The sequence below is a fragment of the Salmo trutta genome, chromosome 38, assembly GCF_901001165.1.
Source record: "Salmo trutta chromosome 38, fSalTru1.1, whole genome shotgun sequence".
NCBI lineage: Eukaryota > Metazoa > Chordata > Actinopteri > Salmoniformes > Salmonidae > Salmo > Salmo trutta.
Window position 1 is genome coordinate 27,274,847 of NC_042994.1, and position 20,733 is coordinate 27,295,579.

General features: G+C 43.0%; 2 protein-coding genes across 7 annotated transcripts in view; both read right to left on the reverse strand.

Moving 5' to 3' along the window:
* Nucleotides 1-20,733, reverse strand: part of LOC115178195 (zinc finger protein 658B-like) — a 1,063,446-nt gene that overhangs the window by 432,589 nt on the left and 610,124 nt on the right. The gene's annotated exons all lie outside the window — the stretch shown is intronic.
* The window catches only part of LOC115178191 (zinc finger protein 501-like), a 141,359-nt gene that overhangs the window by 79,455 nt on the left and 41,171 nt on the right, over nt 1-20,733 (reverse strand). For 4 of the 6 annotated variants that reach the window (XM_029739272.1, XM_029739273.1, XM_029739269.1 and 1 more), the window contains exon 4: nt 2,500-2,677. The exons of the other annotated variants lie outside the window; for them this stretch is intronic. In XM_029739272.1, coding sequence (XP_029595132.1) covers nt 2,500-2,677 — 178 coding nt within the window. The remainder of the gene's footprint in view (nt 1-2,499; nt 2,678-20,733) is intronic. 6 annotated transcript variants of the gene reach the window in all.

Below are 20,733 nucleotides of genomic sequence, written 5' to 3' on the forward strand. Positions count from 1 at the left end.
TCAGGATATGTGGTTTCCAGTTTACATAGAGTCCAATGAAGTTCTTTCAGGGCCGTCGATGTGTCTGCTTGGGGGGGATATACAGTCTTGACCAAAAGTTTTGAGAATGACACAAATAGTAATTTTCAAAGAGTCTGCTGCCACAGTTTGTATGATGGCAATTTGCATATACTCCAGAATGTTATGAAGAGTGATCAGATGAATAGCAATTAATTGCAAAGTCCCTCTTTGCCATGCAAATGAACCAAATCCCCCAAAAACATTTCCACTGCATTTCAGCCCTGCCACAAAAGGACCAGCTGACATAATGTCAGTGATTCTCTCGTTAACACAGGTGTGAGTGTTGACGAGGACAAGGCTGGAGATCCCTCTGTCATGCTGATTGAGTTCGAATCACAGACTGGAAGCTTCAAAAGGAGGGTGGTGCTTTGAATCATTGTTCTTCCTCTGCCAACCATGGTTACCTGCAAGGAAACACGTGCTGTCATCATTGCTTTGCACAAAAAGGGCTTCACAGGCAAGGATATTGCTGCCAGTAAGATCAGCAACCATTTATCGCATCGTCAACAACTTCAAGGAGAGCGGTTCAATTGTTGTGAAGAAGGCTTCAGGGCGTCCAAGAAAGTCCAGCAAGCGCCAGGACTGTCTTCTAAAGTTGATTCAGCCGCAGTGCATCCGCACGCTGAGGCGAAGACTTTTGGAGGATGGCCTGGTGTCAAGAAGGGCAGCAAAGAAGCCACTTCTCTCCAGGAAAAACATCAGGGACAGACTGATATTCTGCAAAAGGTACAGGGATTGGACTGCTGAGGACTGGGGTAAAGTCATTTTCTCTGATGAATCCCCTTTCCGATTGTTTGGGGCATCCGGAAAAAAGCTTGTCCGGAGAAGACAAGGTGAGCGATACCATCAGTCCTGTGTCATGCCAACAGTAAAGCATCCTGAGACCATTCATGTGTGGGGTTGCTTCTCAGCCAAGGGAGTGGGCTCACTCACAATTTTGCCAAAAAACACAGCCATGAATAAAGAATGGTACCAACACATCCTCTGAGAGCAACTTCTCCCAACCATCCAGGAACAGTTTGGTGACGAACAATGCCTTTTCCAGCATGATGGAGCACCTTGCCATAAGGCAAAAGTGATAACTAAGTGGCTCGGGGAACAAAACATCGATATTTTGGGTCCATGGCCAGAAAACTCCCCAGACCTTAAACCCATCGAGAACTTGTGGTCAATCCTCAAGAGGCGGGTGGACAAACAAAAACCTACAAATTCTGACAAACTCCAAGCATTGATTTTGCATGAATGGGCTGCCATCAGTCAGGATGTGGCCCAGAAGTTAATTGACAGCATGCCAGGGCGGATTGCAGAGGTCTTGAAAAAGAAGGGTCAACACTGCAAATATTGACTCTTTGCATCAACTTCATGTAATTGTCAATAAAAGCCTTTGACACTTATGAAATGCTTGTAATTATACTTCAGTATTCCATAGTAACATCTGACAAAAATATCTAAAGACACTGAAGCAGCCAACTTTGTGGAAATTAATATTTGTCATTCTCAAAACATTCGGCCACGACTGTATACCACTGTGATATAATCGAAGAGAATTCTCTTGGTAGATAACGTGGTCGGCATTTGATTGTCAGGAATTCTAGGTCAGGTGAACAAAAGGACTTGAGTTCCTGTATGTTGTTATGATCACACCACGACTAAAATATACATTCCCACCCTTCTTCTTACCAGAGAGATGTTTGTTTCTGTCAGCGCGATGCGTGAAGAAACCAGGTGGCTGTACCAACTCTGATAACGTATCCCGAGTGAGCCATGTTTCCGTGAAACAGAGAACGTTAGCTTGAAACGTTGCAGATGGAGATATCCAGGGACAGTGGAGGAAGCTAAACTGTTGGCACCACACTGACGTCAGTTACACATTAACAAATAAAGTTAGTCATTTCCAAATTAAACAACGTTCTGTAAGGTATATATGTTGGAGTTCAGGCTTCATTTGACCTGTTAAAGTAGGAAATTGAATTAATTTTGTCCGTTACAGAGACGAAGAACAAGTCTCACAAAAAAATGCTTTTCATTTAATCATATTTCATAGCTTTTAGAAAAGGTTTACAGAGCTTGTTTTAAATATATATTTGCCATTTTTAACAAGTTCTGTAGATCAGATGTTAATGAAGCAATACAGACCACATTGATGTGTCTTGAGTTTTGTTTGCCTGTTCTAGTCTTGTAAAGATAGGGGGGGTTGACTGGGACAGGCAATGTAACATCCATAATGATTTGAGGAACAGTTTATGTAAAACATGAACCTTACATCAGATAATCTTGAAACTTTCTCTCTAAAGCTAACTTTCATCAAGGTTTTATATGGTCTATTGGTTTCTCTCAGTCCACCTTCATGTCAACTAACAGAACTCTGCTGGTTGTCCTGGTAACAGATACCAGTGGGCAGATCTATTTTATTTGTTCAAACTAAACTACAGCACTCACTTTGATGAGTCAAATCTGATCCTTTCTTCTCTGCTCCTCCTCTCACAGTTCCACTCAGCCCCGTTGTTTTCCTGCAGTCCACCAGCAGCACAGACAACCTCTTCATACCCAGCAGTAAGGTGCTACCGGGAGAGGCACGACACGGGGACTCCGGGAGGGAGGAAGGGCTAGCGTTGTCCTGGTAACCATAAAGAGGGGACACAGACACATATCATTATGGATGCTGATGCCACTGTTGTCGTAAAGTGCTTTACAGAAACCCAGCCCAGACCCAGATAGAGCAAGCTGTATGCTAGACCAGACCAAGCTGTACCATCTGGTGTTCTGATCTGGAGAGACTCTTCTCTTCCTCGTCAGCATCAGGATGTTGTTGAGGCTCCCCAGAGGATTCACAATAGTCATGTCTCTCTCCTGTGTGAATGAGAACATCAAACAGATGGTAAACTTATGATCTTCTATTGCAATCACAAAGGGCCTTACAAGAGCCATTAATATTTCTAAAAAGGGCCTAAAATTGGCCACTTTCATCATGATTTTATAAAATATTGTTTATGGGTTCCTTTTGTGTCCTGTTTGATATTTTAAGTAAAATATTATGCACCAGTATTGAATTTTAAAAGGCTGTTATATTAGATTAAGTGCTCTTTAATATAGACCACATGGAGAATTCAATACATCTACTTACAAGTTCCCAGAATATATGTACCAATGGCAGATTGTCCCTTAAACAATTCCTACAGTACTGAACAACATATTCAAGTGTAGAACTTCAGTAGTTTGAGCCCGTTTTTAAGACAGTACTCACTGGTGGTAATCGGTACTTCAGTCTCCTCCTCCTTTTTCACTCCCAAGACATGTTCCTCCTCCTCTTTAACTGAGATAGCTTCCTCTTCCACTCCAAAATGTTCTTCCTCTTCCTTTACTACATTCTCATCTTCCTTCTTTTTGATTCTGAAAGCTTCTACCTCCTCCTCTTCCACTCTGACAACCTCTTTCCCATCTTCCTCTTTCACTGTAATATCATCCTCTTCTTTCACTGTGATAGCCTCCTCTTCCTCCTTTTCCATTCTGAATGCTTCTTCGTCACCTTTCACCAGAGCTTCTTTCTCCATCTTGCTTAGTGTGTTTATGCTCCGGGAGATTAGCCTAACGAGGTATCAAGTTAACACATTCGCTAATTTCACAAGCAAATTACGTTGAAATGAGCTAGTAGATAGAGTAATATACACAAGATTGGTCTAAACCGCTTCAATGATTCGGTTTTATGTTTGCTAGCACACCACCGCGTTGGTTGAATCAGTAGCCCTTTGTCGCTGTTCATGTCCTGTCCACTAGATTAAACGTAACGCAAGAAGCATCACCTGAAAAACTCACATCGCCATCTGCTGACTGGAGTGGGTAACACAGATTGTAATGGAGATTTTTCTTCCAATGTTTATTCTGGCAAGCAATGTCATAAGAAGTAATTTAAAAACAACCAGATGTTATGTTTTCTCTTCCTTCTTACAGCCAATACTTTACTCCAGGGCTGACCTGCCCATTGGGCAGGATTAGGTGACAGATTGAAGAGGGTGGCATATTCAGAGATAAATTGACCAAGGCTCATCACTAACAACACATAACACCTCACATAATGCTGCCCAAAAACAATGAAAACGTCTCCCACCCAGTGGCATATGGACTATTTAAGTGAGTGTTGGTGTTGCCACATGAAGCAGTGCCCACTTTGCATAAGGCAACATGGACAGATAGGGCTCTACCTGTGTAGAGCACATGCCCCTTTACCCTTCCTGTCTCTAAAGTGTCCTTTTGGTTGGAGGTATAATTTGGATTCAATTTTTGTCATAGTTATTCTGAACCCACTGCCTGCAAGTCATCATTAAATTCTCCTAAGTGATTAGTATTTTCCTTCAACTTTCTGAAGAGGAAACAGCCCGGAAATGCCCGTCTGAGTGCTTTTGTCTGCCACTATGTGTAGCTGTTAGCGATGATGCTAATGACAACCATCTTCTGGTTGATAGAAAAGCTTTCCCAAAAAACCTTGTCAACTCAATGTTAACTTCAAAGTAGTCTTTCCCTACCTGACAGAATGATATCATGATTATTTGCATCAAGCCAGTTGTGATTTGTTCAGCAGACTCTGCAATCACATGTGTGCTACAGAGACACCACTAACCAAGCAAGGCTCTTGCTGGTGCCACTTGCATTAAAGGGTATCTACACACAAAAACAAAAATGTATTAGATTTTTCTCAGACTTCAAAAGTGGTCTCCTGATGTGGTTTAAGTATTGTTGTGGACTTAGAACATCCAATGTTGTTGTTTTTCTATTAACAGTGTGATTTTGAGAGGGAAAAACAGGGACAAATCAGAAACCTGGAAACACTAAACGTAGAAAACAGAATAATAAATAAATAAACGGAATTAGGTAAGAAAAATTCAAAAAGATTTGATAGAGATGTTATATATAGAGATGTTATAGGGCTCTAAATATTCTTTACATTTTCTCTCATTACTGTATTATTTAGAGATAGTTTAGAGTAACAGCTGTATCCTGAAGTGACCTTTAACCTCCCTGCTCCTCAATACTTCTTCCACTGGATCAAAGCTTCAGCCAAGTAGGATACATGATAGTGGAAACACATGGAGTAGGGTTGGATATAGTCATGGTAGGATACATGACAGTGGAAACACATGGAGTTGGGTTGGATATAGTCATGGTAGGATACATGATAGTGGCAACACATGGAGTTGGGTTGGATATAGTCATGGTAGGATACATGACAGTGGAAACACATGGAGTTGGGTTGGATATAGTCATGGTAGAACACATGATAGTGGCAACACATGGAGTTGGGTTGGATATAGTCATGGTAGGATACATGATAGTGGCAACACATGGAGTAGGGTTGGATATAGTCATGGTAGGATACATGATAGTGGCAACACATGGAGTTGGGTTTGATATAATCATGGTAGGATACATGATAGTGGAAACACATGGAGTAGGGTTGGATATAGTCATGGTAGGATACATGATAGTGGAAACACGGAGTAGGGTTGGATATAGTCATGGTAGGTTACATGATAGTGGTAACACATGGAGTAGGGTTGGATATAATGTTACATTTTAACTGCAACTGTGTGGTCATTGTTACTTAGTGCAGCATTTATTCCAGTTCAAAAAGTTTAGCAAAATACTTTACTCAACATATTGTGCTGCTTTCTGTTGCAGGACCTTTTTTTAATGTTGTCTATACCCACACATATTAATGTTGTCTCTACCCACACATATTAATGTTGTGTCTACCCACACATATTAATGTTGTCTATACCCACACATATTAATGTTGTCTATACCCACACATATTAATGTTGTCTCTATCCACACATATTAATGTTGTCTCTATCCACACATATTAATGTTGTCTCTACCCACACATATTAATGTTGTGTCTACCCACACATATTAATGTTGTCTATACCCACACATATTAATGTTGTCTATACCCACACATATTAATGTTGTCTATACCCACACATATTAATGTTGTCTATACCCACACATATTAATGTTGTCTATACCCTCACATATTAATGTTGTCTATACCCACACATATTAATGTTGTCTATACCCACACATATTAATGTTGTCTATACCCACACATATTGTTGTCTATACCCACACATATTGTTGTCTATACCCACACATATTAATGTTGTCTATACCCACACATATTAATGTTGTCTATACCCACACATATTAATGTTGTCTATACCCACACATATTAATGTTGTCTCTATCCACACATATTAATGTTGTGTCTACCCACACATATTAATGTTGTCTATACCCACACATATTAATGTTGTCTATACGCACACATATTAATGTTGTCTATACCCATACATATTAATGTTGTCTATACCCACACATATTAATGTTGTCTATACCCACACATATTAATGTTGTCTATACCCACACATATTAATGTTGTCTATACCCACACATATTAATGTTGTCTATACCCACACATATTAATGTTGTCTATACCCACACATATTAATGTTGTGTCTACCCAGGGCTTCTCTCCAGGGAACTGTTGGATGTCATCTTGCATAAACAACAGATGGAGGGTCTGATTAGCAGCCTATTCAGTGGAAAGAGTTGAAATTACAAGATTATGTTATAATGCTGTTATTGCATCAAATGGTTGTTTTATGCAACAGAATATGGGGTTGTTAGAACACTCATCTGTGTGTGTTCTACTGAGGATGGGCCTCTAAGATTTACGATGTCTTTGGGTGATACCACATTCCAGAGCATGAGTTAATGTTTCTATACTGGTGTACCAGGGGGAGATGGCTCCAGTATGGAGTTGGGGGGGCCTCGGGGAGATGGCTCCAGTATGGAGTTGGGGGGTACCAGGTGGAGATGGCTCCAGTATGGAGTTGGGGGGTACCAGGTGGAGATGGCTCCAGTATGGAGTTGGGGCGTACCAGGTGGAGATGGCTCCAGTATGGAGTTGGGGGGGCCTCGGGGAGATGGCTCCAGTATGGAGTTGGGGCGTACCAGGTGGAGATGGCTCCAGTATGGAGTTGGGGGGGCCTCGGGGAGATGGCTCCAGTATGGAGTTGGGGGGGCCTCGGGGAGATGGCTCCAGTATGGAGTTGGGGGGTACCAGGTGGAGATGGCTCCAGTATGGAGTTGGGGGGTACCAGGTGGAGATGGCTCCAGTATGGAGTTGGGGGGGGTACCAGGTGGAGATGGCTCCAGTATGGAGTTGGGGGGGCCTCGGGGGGATGGCTCCAGTATGGAGTTGGGGGGGCCTCGGGGAGATGGCTCCAGTATGGAGTTGGGGGGGTACCAGGTGGAGATGGCTCCAGTATGGAGTTGGGGGGGCCTCGGGGAGATGGCTCCAGTATGGAGTTGGGGGGTACCAGGTGGAGATGGCTCCAGTATGGAGTTGGGGGGTACCAGGTGGAGATGGCTCCAGTATGGAGTTGGGGGGGTACCAGGTGGAGATGGCTCCAGTATGGAGTTGGGGGGGCCTCGGGGAGATGGCTCCAGTATGGAGTTGGGGGGGCCTCGGGGAGATGGCTCCAGTATGGAGTTGGGGGGTACCAGGTGGAGATGGCTCCAGTATGGAGTTGGGGCGTACCATTTACATTTACATTTAAGTCATTTAGCAGACGCTCTTATCCAGAGCGACTTACAAATTGGTGCATTCACCTTAAGATATCCAGTGGAACAACCACTTTACAATAGTGCATCTAAATCTTTTGGGGGGGGGGGGGGTTAGAAGGATTACTTTATCCTATCCCAGGTATTCCTTAAAGAGGTGGGGTTTCAGGTGTCTCCGGAAGGTGGTGATTGACTCCGCTGTCCTGGCGTCGTGAGGGAGCTTGTTCCACCATTGGGGTGCCAGAGCAGCGAACAGTTTTGACTGGGCTGAGCGGGAACTGTGCTTCCTCAGAGGTAGGGAGGCGAGCAGGCCAGAGGTGGATGAACGCAGTGCCCTTGTTTGGGTGTAGGGCCTGATCAGAGCCTGAAGGTACGGAGGTGCCGTTCCCCTCACAGCTCCGTAGGCAAGCACCATGGACTTGTAGCGGATGCGAGCTTCAACTGGAAGCCAGTGGAGAGAGCGGAGGAGCGGGGTGACGTGAGAGAACTTGGGAAGGTTGAACACCAGACGGGCTGCGGCGTTCTGGATGAGTTGTAGGGGTTTAATGGCACAGGCAGGGAGCCCAGCCAACAGCGAGTTGCAGTAATCCAGACGGGAGATGACAAGTGCCTGGACTAGGACCTGCGCCGCTTCCTGTGTGAGGCAGGGTCGTACTCTGCGAATGTTGTAGAGCATGAACCTACAGGATCGGGTCACCGCCTTGATGTTAGTGGAGAACGACAGGGTGTTGTCCAGGGTCACGCCAAGGTTCTTAGCACTCTGGGAGGAGGACACAAGGGAGTTGTCAACCGTGATGGTGAGATCATGGAACGGGCAGTCCTTCCCCGGGAGGAGGAGCAGCTCCGTCTTGCCGAGGTTCAGCTTGAGGTGGTGAGCCGTCATCCACACTGATATGTCTGCCAGACATGCAGAGATGCGATTCGCCACCTGGTTATCAGAAGGGGGAAAGGAGAAGATTAATTGTGTGTCGTCTGCGTAGCAATGATAGGAGAGACCATGTGAGGATATGACCGAGCCAAGTGACTTTGTGTATAGTGAGAATAGGAGAGGGCCTAGAACAGAGCCCTGGGGGACACCAGTGGTGAGAGCACGTGGTGCGGAGACAGATTCTCGCCACGCCACCTGGTAGGAGCGACCTGTCAGGTAGGACGCAATCCAAGCGTGGGCCGCGCCGGAGATGCCCAGCTCGGAGAGGGTGGAGAGGAGGATCTGATGGTTCACGGTATCAAAGGCAGCAGATAGGTCTAGAAGGATGAGAGCAGAGGAGAGAGAGTTAGCTTTAGCAGTGCGGAGAGCCTCCGTGACACAGAGAAGAGCAGTCTCAGTTGAATGCCCAGTCTTGAAACCTGACTGATTAGGATCAAGAAGGTCATTCTGAGAGAGATAGCAGGAGAGCTGGCCAAGGACGGCACGTTCAAGAGTTTTGGAGAGAAAAGAAAGAAGGGATACTGGTCTGTAGTTGTTGATATCGGAGGGATCGAGTGTAGGTTTTTTCAGAAGGGGTGCAACTCTCGCTCTCTTGAAGACGGAAGGGACGTAGCCAGCGGTCAAGGATGAGTTGATGTACCAGGTGGAGATGGCTCCAGTATGGAGTTGGGGGGGCCTCGGGGAGATGGCTCCAGTATGGAGTTGGGGCGTACCAGATGGAGATGGCTCCAGTATGGAGTTGGGGCGTACCAGGTGGAGATGGCTCCAGTATGGAGTTGGGGGGGCCTCGGGGAGATGGCTCCAGTATGGAGTTGGGGGACCAGGGGGAGATGGCTCCAGTATGGAGTTGGGGGGGTACCAGGTGGAGATGGCTCCAGTATGGAGTTGGGGGGTACCAGGTGGAGATGGCTCCAGTATGGAGTTGGGGGGAACCAGGGGGAGATGGCTCCAATATGGAGTTGGGGGGAACCAGGGGGAGATGGCTCCAATATGGAGTTGGGGGGAACCAGGGGGAGATGGCTCCAATATGGAGTTGGGGGGAACCAGGGGGAGATGGCTCCAATATGGAGTTGGGGGGAACGAGGGGGAGATGGCTCCAGTATGGAGTTGGGGGGAACCAGGGGGAGATGGCTCCAGTATGGAGTTGGGGAACCAGGGGGAGATGTCTCCAGTATGGAGTTGGGGACCAGGGGGAGATGGCTCCAGTATGGAATTGGGGGACCAGGGGGAGATGGCTCCAGTATGGAGTTGGGGGACCAGGGGGAGATGGCTCCAGTATGGAGTTGGGGGGGCAGATCTTGGGATCTCCATGACGAGAACCGTTGTTAGAGCAGAAACTGTCTGCTGTGAATTATAAGTATTTTTTCATACAAATCTTAACCTTGTGACCCGTTCCATACATCTGGTGTTTGTCATGTAGACTGAAGGAGGATGGACTTTGCTATAAAATTCTGTGGCTCAAACCAGCTCGTTGAGTTCTCAGTGATCACCTCCAGGGGTGATATAAAATGCTGTGGCTCAAATCAGATCGTTGAGTTCTCAGTGATCACCTCCAGGGGTGATATAAAATGCTGTGGCTCAAATCAGATCGTTGAGTTCTCAGTGATCACCTCCAGGGGTGATTACCGACCAGCTCCATTACTGCAGTAATTAGTAATTAAATAATTACTGCAGTAATGGAGCTGGTCGGTAATCACCCCTGTTTATGAAGGAATAAATGATTGACAGGATATATTACACACAAAAAAAGATCATTCTAGTCTTTAACGATGTGCCCTTTACTAATGACTTCAACGGATCATTTTACCCAGGAGTGGGACAACATTCCACAGGCCACAATCAACAGCCTGATCAACTATAGGCAAATGGTGGTCACATCAGATACTGACTGGTTTTCTGATCGTGCCCCTACCATTTCTTCAAGGCATCATTGACCAACAGATGCATATCTGTATTCCCAGTTATGTGAAATCCATAGATAAGGGTCCAATGAATTTATTTCAATGGACTTTTTCCTTATATGAACTGTAACTCAGTAACATCTTTGAAATTGTTGCATTGAGTTTATATTTTTGTTCAGTATTTACATACATATTATTTATATATATATACACACACATACATATATATACACACATACACATATATATATACACACACACAAAAACATATATGGGGGATTGGAAATGATGCAATCTATGTTCCATATTAAAGCTGATCTTCCCCCTAGGACCAATGACTATTTTTCTGAAAATGAGAGCATGTACGGTATGATACAATATATATTGTCAAACAAATCCATAAACACAATCCACTATATTACATGCAGTACAGAAAACACTTGAAAGTCAATACACATTGAGTCTCTGGGGACTACTGGCCCACCATTTATTGGACCTGCACCTGTCCTATGTCCCACTGTTCAGAGGCCTTCATCTTCCCTATGTCCTACTGTTCAGCCTACATCTGTCCTAAATCCTGCTGTTCAGCCTACATCGGTCCTATGTCCTACTGTTCAGCCTACATCTATCCTATGTTCTACTGTTCAGACTGTGTGTAATCTTTCATGTATTTTAAGGTTACACAAGTGGGTAAAACTCCTTCCACACTGGGAGCAGGGGTAAGGCTTCTCCCCTGTGTGTAATATCTTGTGTGTTTTTAGGTTACATGAGTGGGTAAAACACTTTCCACACTGGGAGCAGGGGTAAGGCTTCTCCCCTGTGTGTAATCTCTCGTGTGTTTTCAGGTTACATAAGTGGGCAAAACTCCTTCCACACTGGGAGCAGTGGTAAGGCTTCTCCCCTGTGTGTATTCTCTGATGCGTTTTCAGTTTACATAAGTGAGCAGAACTCTTTCCACACTGGGAGCATTGGAAAGGCTTCTCCCCTGTGTGTATGCTCTCATGTTTTTTCAGGTTGCTTTTCTGGTTAAAACGCTTTCCACACTGGGAGCAGTAGTAAGGCTTCTCCCCTGTGTGTATTCTCATGTTTTTTCAGGTGCTCTTTCTGGTTAAAACTCTTTCCACAATGGGAGCAGAGGTGTTGTTTTGCTGGTTTGGACTTCACTGGCTCTGGTTCCTCTGAGTCTGGTCTTTCTCCTGCCAAAGACAGAGTGTTCATTTAAATAGAGACCTGAACGAAACCTCCCCATAACAAAACGGCCTAGCTACGAGGGTAAATCCTAATCAGATCCCTCAATAATCTGAGGCCAATTTGAACAATCTTGGTGTGATTAAAAAAAAAAATGTGGTAATTACTAATAATATTTTGTAAGTCAGATCACAAAAAACTAAACAGTTCTAGGACACTCAAGACAAAAGACGTTGCTGGATTCCAATCGATCAGGTGGTTCTAAATATATAACCTTCATAGCTGTATGATACAGAATGTGACTTACGCACTTCCTTAAACCTAAAATAAGTAAATAAGTCATTTTAAGTGTCAGTCCAAAACTTGTTTACGTTGAAGACAAAGCACATCAGTAACATCTCCCCGTTGTTGAAAGGGTTCGACATGCTGTTTAAAATGGCCCAATTTCTTATTTAGACGTTGACAGATTTTCAACATTTTGACTATCGCTGATGTCATGACATTTTGCGTAAAGTAAAAATTAAGAAGGTGAAATATTTTGGGTTGATGTTCCTAAAACTGATAGTAACACACACACACACACACACACACACACATTATAGAGTCTGAAACGGCTTGTTCATTTACGTCATGAATTCCATATGACACCATCATATGTTTCTAAAACTGATAGTAACTATACTGAACAAAAATATAAACGCAAAGTGTTGGTCCCATGTTTCATGAGCTGAAATAAAAGATTGCAGAATTTTTCCATACGTACAAAAAGCTTATTTCTCTCAAAATTGTGCACAAATTTTACATCCCCTGTTAGTGAACATTTATTCTTTGCCAAGATAATCCATCCACCTGACAGGTGTGGCATATCAACAAGCTGATTAAATAGCATTATCATTACACAAGTGCACCTTGTGCTGGGGCCAATTAAAAGGTTGTAGACTCCGTCTCATGCTACCACTAATAAAAAGGCCACTCTAAAATGTGCAGTTTTGTCACACAGAAATGCCACAGATGTCTCAGAGGGAGCGGGCAATTGGTATGCTGACTGCAGGAATGTCCACTGGAGCTGTTGCCATGGAATCTTATGTACAGTAACAGTCAAAATGTTGGACTCACCTACTCAACGGTTTTTCTTTACTTTTACATTGTAGAATAAACAGTAAAGACATCAAAACTATGAATAAACATAAGGAATCATGTAGTAACCAAAAGTGTTTAACAAATCAAAATGTATATTAGATTCTTCAAAGTAGCCCCCCCCCCTTCGCCTTGATGACAGCTTGGTATTCTCTCAACCAGCTTCACATGGAATGCTTTTCCAACCAGTCTTGAAGGAGTTCACACATATGCTGAGAACTTGTTGGCTACTTTTCCTTCACTCTGCGGTCCAACTCATCCCAAACCATCTCAATTGGGTTGAGGTTGGGGGATTGTGGAGGCCAGGTCATCTGATGCAGCACTCCATCACTCTCCTTTTTTGTCAAATAGCCTTTACACAGCCTGGAGGTGTGTTGGGTCATTGTCCTGTTGAAAAACAAATGAAAGTCCCACTAAGCGCAAACCAGAAGGGATTGCGTAATCGCTGCAGAATGCTGTGGTAGCCATGCTGATTAAGTGTGCCTTCTAAATCAATCACTGACAGAGTCAACAGCAAAGCACCCATACACCATCACACATACGGAGATCATCCATTCACCTACTCTGCGTTTGAAACCAAAGATTGCAAATTTGGACTCATCAGACAGACCAAAGGACAGATTTCCACTGGGTCTAATGTCCATTTCTCGTGTTTCTTGGCCCAAGCAAGTCTCTTTTTATTGGTGTTCTTTAGTAGTGGTTTCTTTGCAGCAATTCAACCATGAAGACCTGATTCACACAGTCTCCTCTGAACAGTTGATGTTGAGATGTGTCTCTTAATTCAACTCTGTGAAGCATTTATTTGGGCTGCAATTTCTGAGGCTGGTAACTAATGAACTTTCCTCTGCAGTAGAAGTAACTCTGGGTCTTCCTTTCCTGTGGCCGTCCTCATGAGAGCCAGTTTCATCAAAGCGCTTGATGTTTTATGAGACTGCACTTGAAGAAACTTTCAAAGTTCTTGAAATGTTTGTGTTTTGACTGACCTTCATGTCGTCAAGTAATGATGGACTGTCATTTCGCTTTGCTTATTTGAGCTGTTCTTGCCATAATATGGACTAGATCTTTTACCAAAAAGGACCATCTTCTGTATACCCCCCTACCTTGTCACAACACAACTGATTGAAGGAACGCATGAAGAAAAGAAATTCCAAACTTTTAACAAGGCACACCTGTTAATTTAAATGCATTCCAGGTGACTACCTCATGAAGCTGGTTGAGAGTATGCCAAGAGTTTGCAAAGCTGTCATCAGGGCAAAGGGTGGCTACTTTGAAGAATCTCAAATATAAAATATATTTTGATTTGTTTAACACTTTTTTGGTTACTACATGATTCCATATGTGTTATTTCATAGTTCAAACTTTTGACTGGTTACTGTACATTCCTCAACCATAAGCCGCCTCTCCAACGTCGTTTTAGAGAATTTGCCAGTACTTCCAACCGGCCTCACGCAGACCATGTGTATTAGCACCCGCCCAGGACCTCCACATCAGGCTTCTCCACCTGCGGGAGACTGAGACCAGCAACCTGGACAGCTGATGAAACCGAGTAGTGTGTCTCTCTGTAATAAAGCCCTATTGTGTGGGAAAACAAATTCTGATTGTCTGGGCCTGGCTCCCCACCGGGTGGAGCCCACCCATAGCTGCCCCCCTGCCCAGAGATGTGAAGTCCATAGATTAGGGTCTAATGAATTTATTGACATTGATTGATTTCCTTATATGTACCGTAAATCGTTGAAATTGTTGCGTTTATATTTTGTTCAGTATATTTTGTTCATATATATAAAATAGCCATATTATAAAGTATGAAAAGATTTGTTCATTCACATGTCATGAATTCACTATGACATCATATTTTTATACGTTTTATTAGACTTTTATTATGTAATAGATCATATGGGTTGAGTAGTGTTTTATTATGTAATAGATCATATGGGTTGAGTAGTGTTTTATTATGTAATAGATCATCAGTGAAGAATGGCGCTGAAGGAGATGGCTGACGTTTTACGATCCCGTAACAATTATGCGATTTTGTATGTTTTTTAAGCGTTTTTTCTAACTTATTCTATACATAACATTTCTGCTATTATGACCGAAAATAGCTTCTAGATATCAGGACAGTGGGTACTCACCCTGTACTGGAGAAATACTTTTTCTTCAATGAATCGGAGGGGAAGGATTTAGTTCAGACGCCCGACAAGGCACTCATCCTCGTCATTCGCAGGAGAAAGAGACGGAGGTATTGACAACGAAGGTCCGGGTGCCTTGTAAGGATCTGTCGCCGAGAGGGCAATCTACCTTTACCATCAGTCCTATTAGCCAACGTACAATCAATCGATAATAACATAGACAAACTACGATCACTTATATCCTACCAACAAGACATTAAAAACTGTAATATCTTATGTTTCACAGAGTCGTAGTTGAACGACAACATGAATAATATACAGCTGGCGGGTTTTAAGCTTTTTCGGCAGGATAGAACAGTGGCCTCTGGTAAGACAAGGGGTGGTGGTCTATGTATATTTGTAAACAACAGCTGGTGCACGAAATCTTGAGGTTTTGCTCACCTGAGGTAGAGTATCTGGGGGCTCCCGAGTGGCGCTGTGGTCTAAGGCACTGTATCTCAGTGCTAGAGGTGTCATTAGACACCCTGGTTCGAATCCAGGCTGTATCACAACCGGCTGTGATTGGGAGTCCCATAGGGCGGCGCACAATTTGCCCAGCGTCATCCGGTGTAGGCCGTCATTGTAACTAAGAACTTGTTCTTAACTGAATTGACTAGTTGAATAAAGGTTAAATAAAAATATGGCCATGGTTTTGCTCGCCTGAGGTAGAGTATCTCATGATAAGCCCACGATAAGACAACACTATTTACCAAGAGAGTTTTCATCTGTATTTTTCATAGCTGTCTATATTCCACCACAGAACGAAGCTGGTAATAAGACTGCTCTCGACCAACTCTACAAGGCCACAAGCAAACAGGAAAACACTCAGAGGCGGCACTCCTAGTGGCCGGGGACTTTAATGCTGGGAAACTCAAATCCGTTTTACCTCATTTCTACCAGCATGTAAAATGTACAACCAGAGCGGGAAAAAAAACAACTCTAGACCACCTTTACTCCACACACAGAGACGCGTACAAAGCTTTCCCTTGCCCACCATTCTATCCTCCTGATTCCTGCTTACAAGCAAAAACTAAAGCAGGAAGCACCAGTGACTCGGTCAATAAGAAAGTGGTCAGATGAAGCAGATGCTAAACTACAGGACTGTTTTGCTAGCACAGACTGGAATATGTTCCAGGATTCTTCCGATGGCATTGAGGAGTACACCACATCAGTCACTGGCTTCATCAATAAGTGCATCGATGACAGCGTCTCCACAGTGACGGTACGTACATACTCCAACCAGTCTGCTGTCCCCACATGCTTCAAGAGGGCCACCATTGTTCCTGTTCCCAAGAAAGTTAAGGTAACTGAGCTAAATGACTACCGCCCCATAGCACTCACTTCCGTCATCATGAAGTGCTTTGAGAGACTAGTCAAGGACCATATCACCTCCACCCTACCTGACACCCTAGACCCACTCCAATTTGGAAAAAAAAAATATATATATTTAAAAAAAACTCCAGCCATAGACTGTTCTCTCTGCTACCGCACGGCAAGCAGTACCGCAGCACCAAGTCTAGGTCCAAAAGGCTTTTATTTTTTGGGTTGCGTAAACAACAATAGTAATTGTGTGATAAATAAAAATCCTCAGCAAACTACCCATATAATGACAAAGCGAAACGTTAGCAAAAATAATTATTCCCACTTGATCCAGATCTAGATTTGTAATCGGCTGTTTTTTGGTTGTGTAAGCAACAACTGTAATTGTGTGATGGTGGGGATGCAGGGCAGCGTTCATATATGGTCGATTCCGTGGGAAAGTCAACCTGAACATGTGTAACGGAGGTAAGAATGTGCCGTAAATTCACTCCACAGCGAGCTTGAAACGTCACAGATGGAGCTATCCAACTGGTACCTTTTGTATAGCTTCAATCGGTTCATTGTCAAGGAGAGCGGTCACACATGTTGAGAAGCAGAGGATCACTAGTTTGAGTCCAGTATGGGGACAGTGGAGGAAGCTAAACTGTTAGCAGCACACTGGCGTCAGTTACATATGAACAAATAAAGTTTGTCATTTCCAAATGAAACAATGGTCTTTAAAATCTATATGTTGGAGTTCAGGCTTTATTTGACCTGTTAAAGTAGGAAATGTAATGAATTTTGTCCATTACAGAGAGTCTCACAAAAAAGCTTTTCATTCAATCATATTACATGGCTTTTAGAAAAGGTGGACGGAGCTTGTTTAAAAATATATATTTGCCATTTTTAACAAGTTCTGTAGATCAGATGTTAATGAAGCAATACAGACCACATTGAAGTGTCTTGAGTTTAGTTTGTGTGTTCTACAGTCTTGTAAAGACAGGGGGGTTGACTGGGACAGACAATGTAACATCCATAATGATTTGAGGAACAGTTTATGTAAAACATGAACCTTACATCAGATAATCTTGAAACTTTCTCTCTAAAGCTAACTTTCATCAAGGTTTTATATGGTCTATTGGTTTCTCTCAGTCCACCTTCATGTCAACTAACAGAACTCTGCTGGTTGTCCTGGTAACAGATACCAGTGGGCAGATCTATTTTATTTGTTCAAACTAAACTACAGCACTCACTTTGATGAGTCAAATCTGATCCTTTCTTCTCTGCTCCTCCTCTCACAGTTCCACTCAGCCCCGTTGTTTTCCTGCAGTCCACCAGCAGCACAGACAACCTCTTCATACCCAGCAGTAAGGTGCTACTGGGAGAGGCACGACACGGGGACTCCGGGAGGGTGGAAGGGCTAACGTTGTCCTGGTAACCATAAAGAGGGGACACAGACACATATCATTATGGATGCTGATGTCACTGTTGTCATAAAGTGCTTTACAGAAACCCAGCCCAGACCCCGATAGAGCAAGCTGTATGCTAGACCAGACCAAGCTGTACCATCTGGTGTTCTGATCTGCAGAGACTCTTCTTTGCCTCGTCAGCATCAGGATGTTGTTGAGGCTCCCCAGAGGATCCACAATAGTCATGTCTCTCTCCTGTGTGAATGAGAACATCAAACAGATAGTAAACTTATGACCGTCTATTAAAATCATAGGGTCTTACAAGAGGCATTAATATCTCTAAACTGGGCCTAAAATGCAAATGTTTAAGGGTTGATCCACAAAACGGGTGTATTTTGCGTCCCTTCAATATTTTAAGTTGAAATTATGCTCCAATATTGAATTTTAAAAGCCTGTGGCATGAGATGAGGTGCACTTGAATGTAGATCACATGGATTATTCAATAAATCTAATTTAAAAGTCCCCAAAATATATGTACCAATGGCAGATTGACCCTTTAACAATTCCTACAGTACTGAACAACATATTCAAGTGTATAACTTCAGTAGAATGCCCCTTTAAAACCACACATTAGTTCAACAACTGCATAGTTTGTGCCACTGTTTAAGACAGTACTCACTGGTGTTAATCTGATCTTCTGTCTCCTCTTTCACTCCCAAAACGTCTTCCTTCTTCACCTTTATTGAGATAGAACCTTTTCGAGAGGATGAGGATGCTTTCGCTTCTTTTCCTATAACAACCTCCTCTTCCTCCTTTTTCATTCTGAAAGGTTCTTTCTCTCCTTTCACTGTAATATCCTCCTCTTCTTCTTTCACGACAATGTTCAGCGCCAGAGGTTCTTTCTCCGTCCAGTAGACATCCTCTTCTTAAGCAGGGGATGAGTAGTTTAGTGAGCTCATTGTCAGGGATGTTAGTTAGTTAACTAGCTAGTTATCATTAGCGACTAACCTAGTGCTAGGCTCAGCATCAATATTTAACAAGTTTGCAAATTGAACAAGCAAATTAGGTTCAAGTTAACCAGTTGATACGTCAACTGAAATGTGTTCAAAACACTGAGATAAGCTAATGTACATTAACATGGTCTAAAGCTTCATTCTTTCAGTTTTATGTTGGCTAGCAAGCTACCGAGGTGGTTGAAAGAATTGTTGTTCCTGAAGAAGCGTCCCGTCCATTATACGTCCAGTCCGTTATACGCCATTTGTCGCGGTTGAAGAAGCCTTCTGTCCTGTCCACTAGATTATACGTCACGCAAGAAGCGTCACCTGAAAGACGCACATCCGCCATCTGCTGACTGGAGTGGGTAACGCACATTGAAAACAATAGTTACTACACTTTTTGTATTGGAAATAACGTCATAATAATTTAACAATAAGCTGATATATTTTCTCTTACGTCTTACAAATAATACTTTCCTGTACACAGACGTAGAAGCATAATATGAATATGTAGATTATGATTAGGTAGTGTGTTAATACACATTTACTCTGTTAATTTTTTACATTTGTTTTAATCTAGATGTGACCCTACTATCCACTTCAATCAGTGTAGACGAAGGGGGGAGACAATGTTTAATGCCTTGAGACAATTGAGGCATGGATTGTGTATGTGTGCCATTCAGAGTGTGAATGGGGAAGACAAAATATGCTGGGTTTTTCCAGCTCAACAGTTTCCCATATGTACCAAGAATGGTCCACCACCCAAACAGTGGCGGTCAGTGTCGTTTAAGATGAGGCAGTACGATTTGTTTTTTCATGAGCATGGCCTTATTTCTATTACAGCATATTAGATGACTGTCATTCATATTCCATTAACACAGTTCAATGTAACAGTGGTAGGTTTAGGCTACTACATGATACTCACATTTTAACTATAACCATCATGAGGTTGCTCCAACCTAGTCTATGAATGACAGTTTACAACATAGGTGCACACAGGGAGAAACTCTTGAAAAATATATTGACACATTCAATACTGCCTTGCACTCTTGCCTGCATCTAGCTGATATAGGGTGTAATCATTAGTCCTACAGTTTCAAACAAGAGATTCTATTGGACAAATTCAGGTATGTTTCTCCCGGTTTTGTTCCATTTAATAAGTAACGTTTGTCAACAGAATCGTCAGAATGAAAACAACCCTGATCACGCATAAACACAGTTCACTTTCATAACAGCCACGTTGTATTCCTTCTCTCCTCCTCTCACCTTTTCCCTTTGCTTCTGTACTTCAATGCACAACACATCAGCTGTATGTGACCAGGCAAAAAAATCATTTACAAGCCAAACCATATCATAACTGCTACACACAGCCTACATCGTTGTCACCATATTAGCTAAAGTAACATCATAGTCGACATAGCTAATATAACTAACATGTTAGTGATCCGGCTATAATCATGCAGTAACGTTACAGTGTACAGTCAGTAAGCAGTTTAGCACTTACACCGGGCCCCGGTGGCAATACATTTGTAAAACCAAAAGCTTACCCTGACTTGGAAGAGTTCCAGTGTTGTGTTGGATAGTCATAGCCAGCTAGCTAACATAGCATCCCTCTGTTTGAGCCGGGTGTTTAAGTAGGCTAAACTTGCTGGCTGCATTTGCTAGCTAAGTAAGTGAAACTGAAAGTGGAAAATAAATGACGAAAACTCTCTCTCTCTCCTGCACACAGGTGCAAACAGCTGGTCTGCAATGCAGGATGATACTCCCAGGAACAGATTATAATTGGACAGTTTCACAAGGTTAGTCACATACTCAGTTATGCGGACACATACGATTAACATTTTCCATTACAGAGTCTGAATATTTTCATTTAATTAAATCATCAGTAGACCAACAATGCAAATGTAAACAATGGAGCAAATGCATCACATTCAAAAATCACTTGATTATCTGTAGTGCTGGAGGAATGACACACCCAGATAAACACACACATAGAGTTTAAAAAAGACCATTTAAATACATGGAATC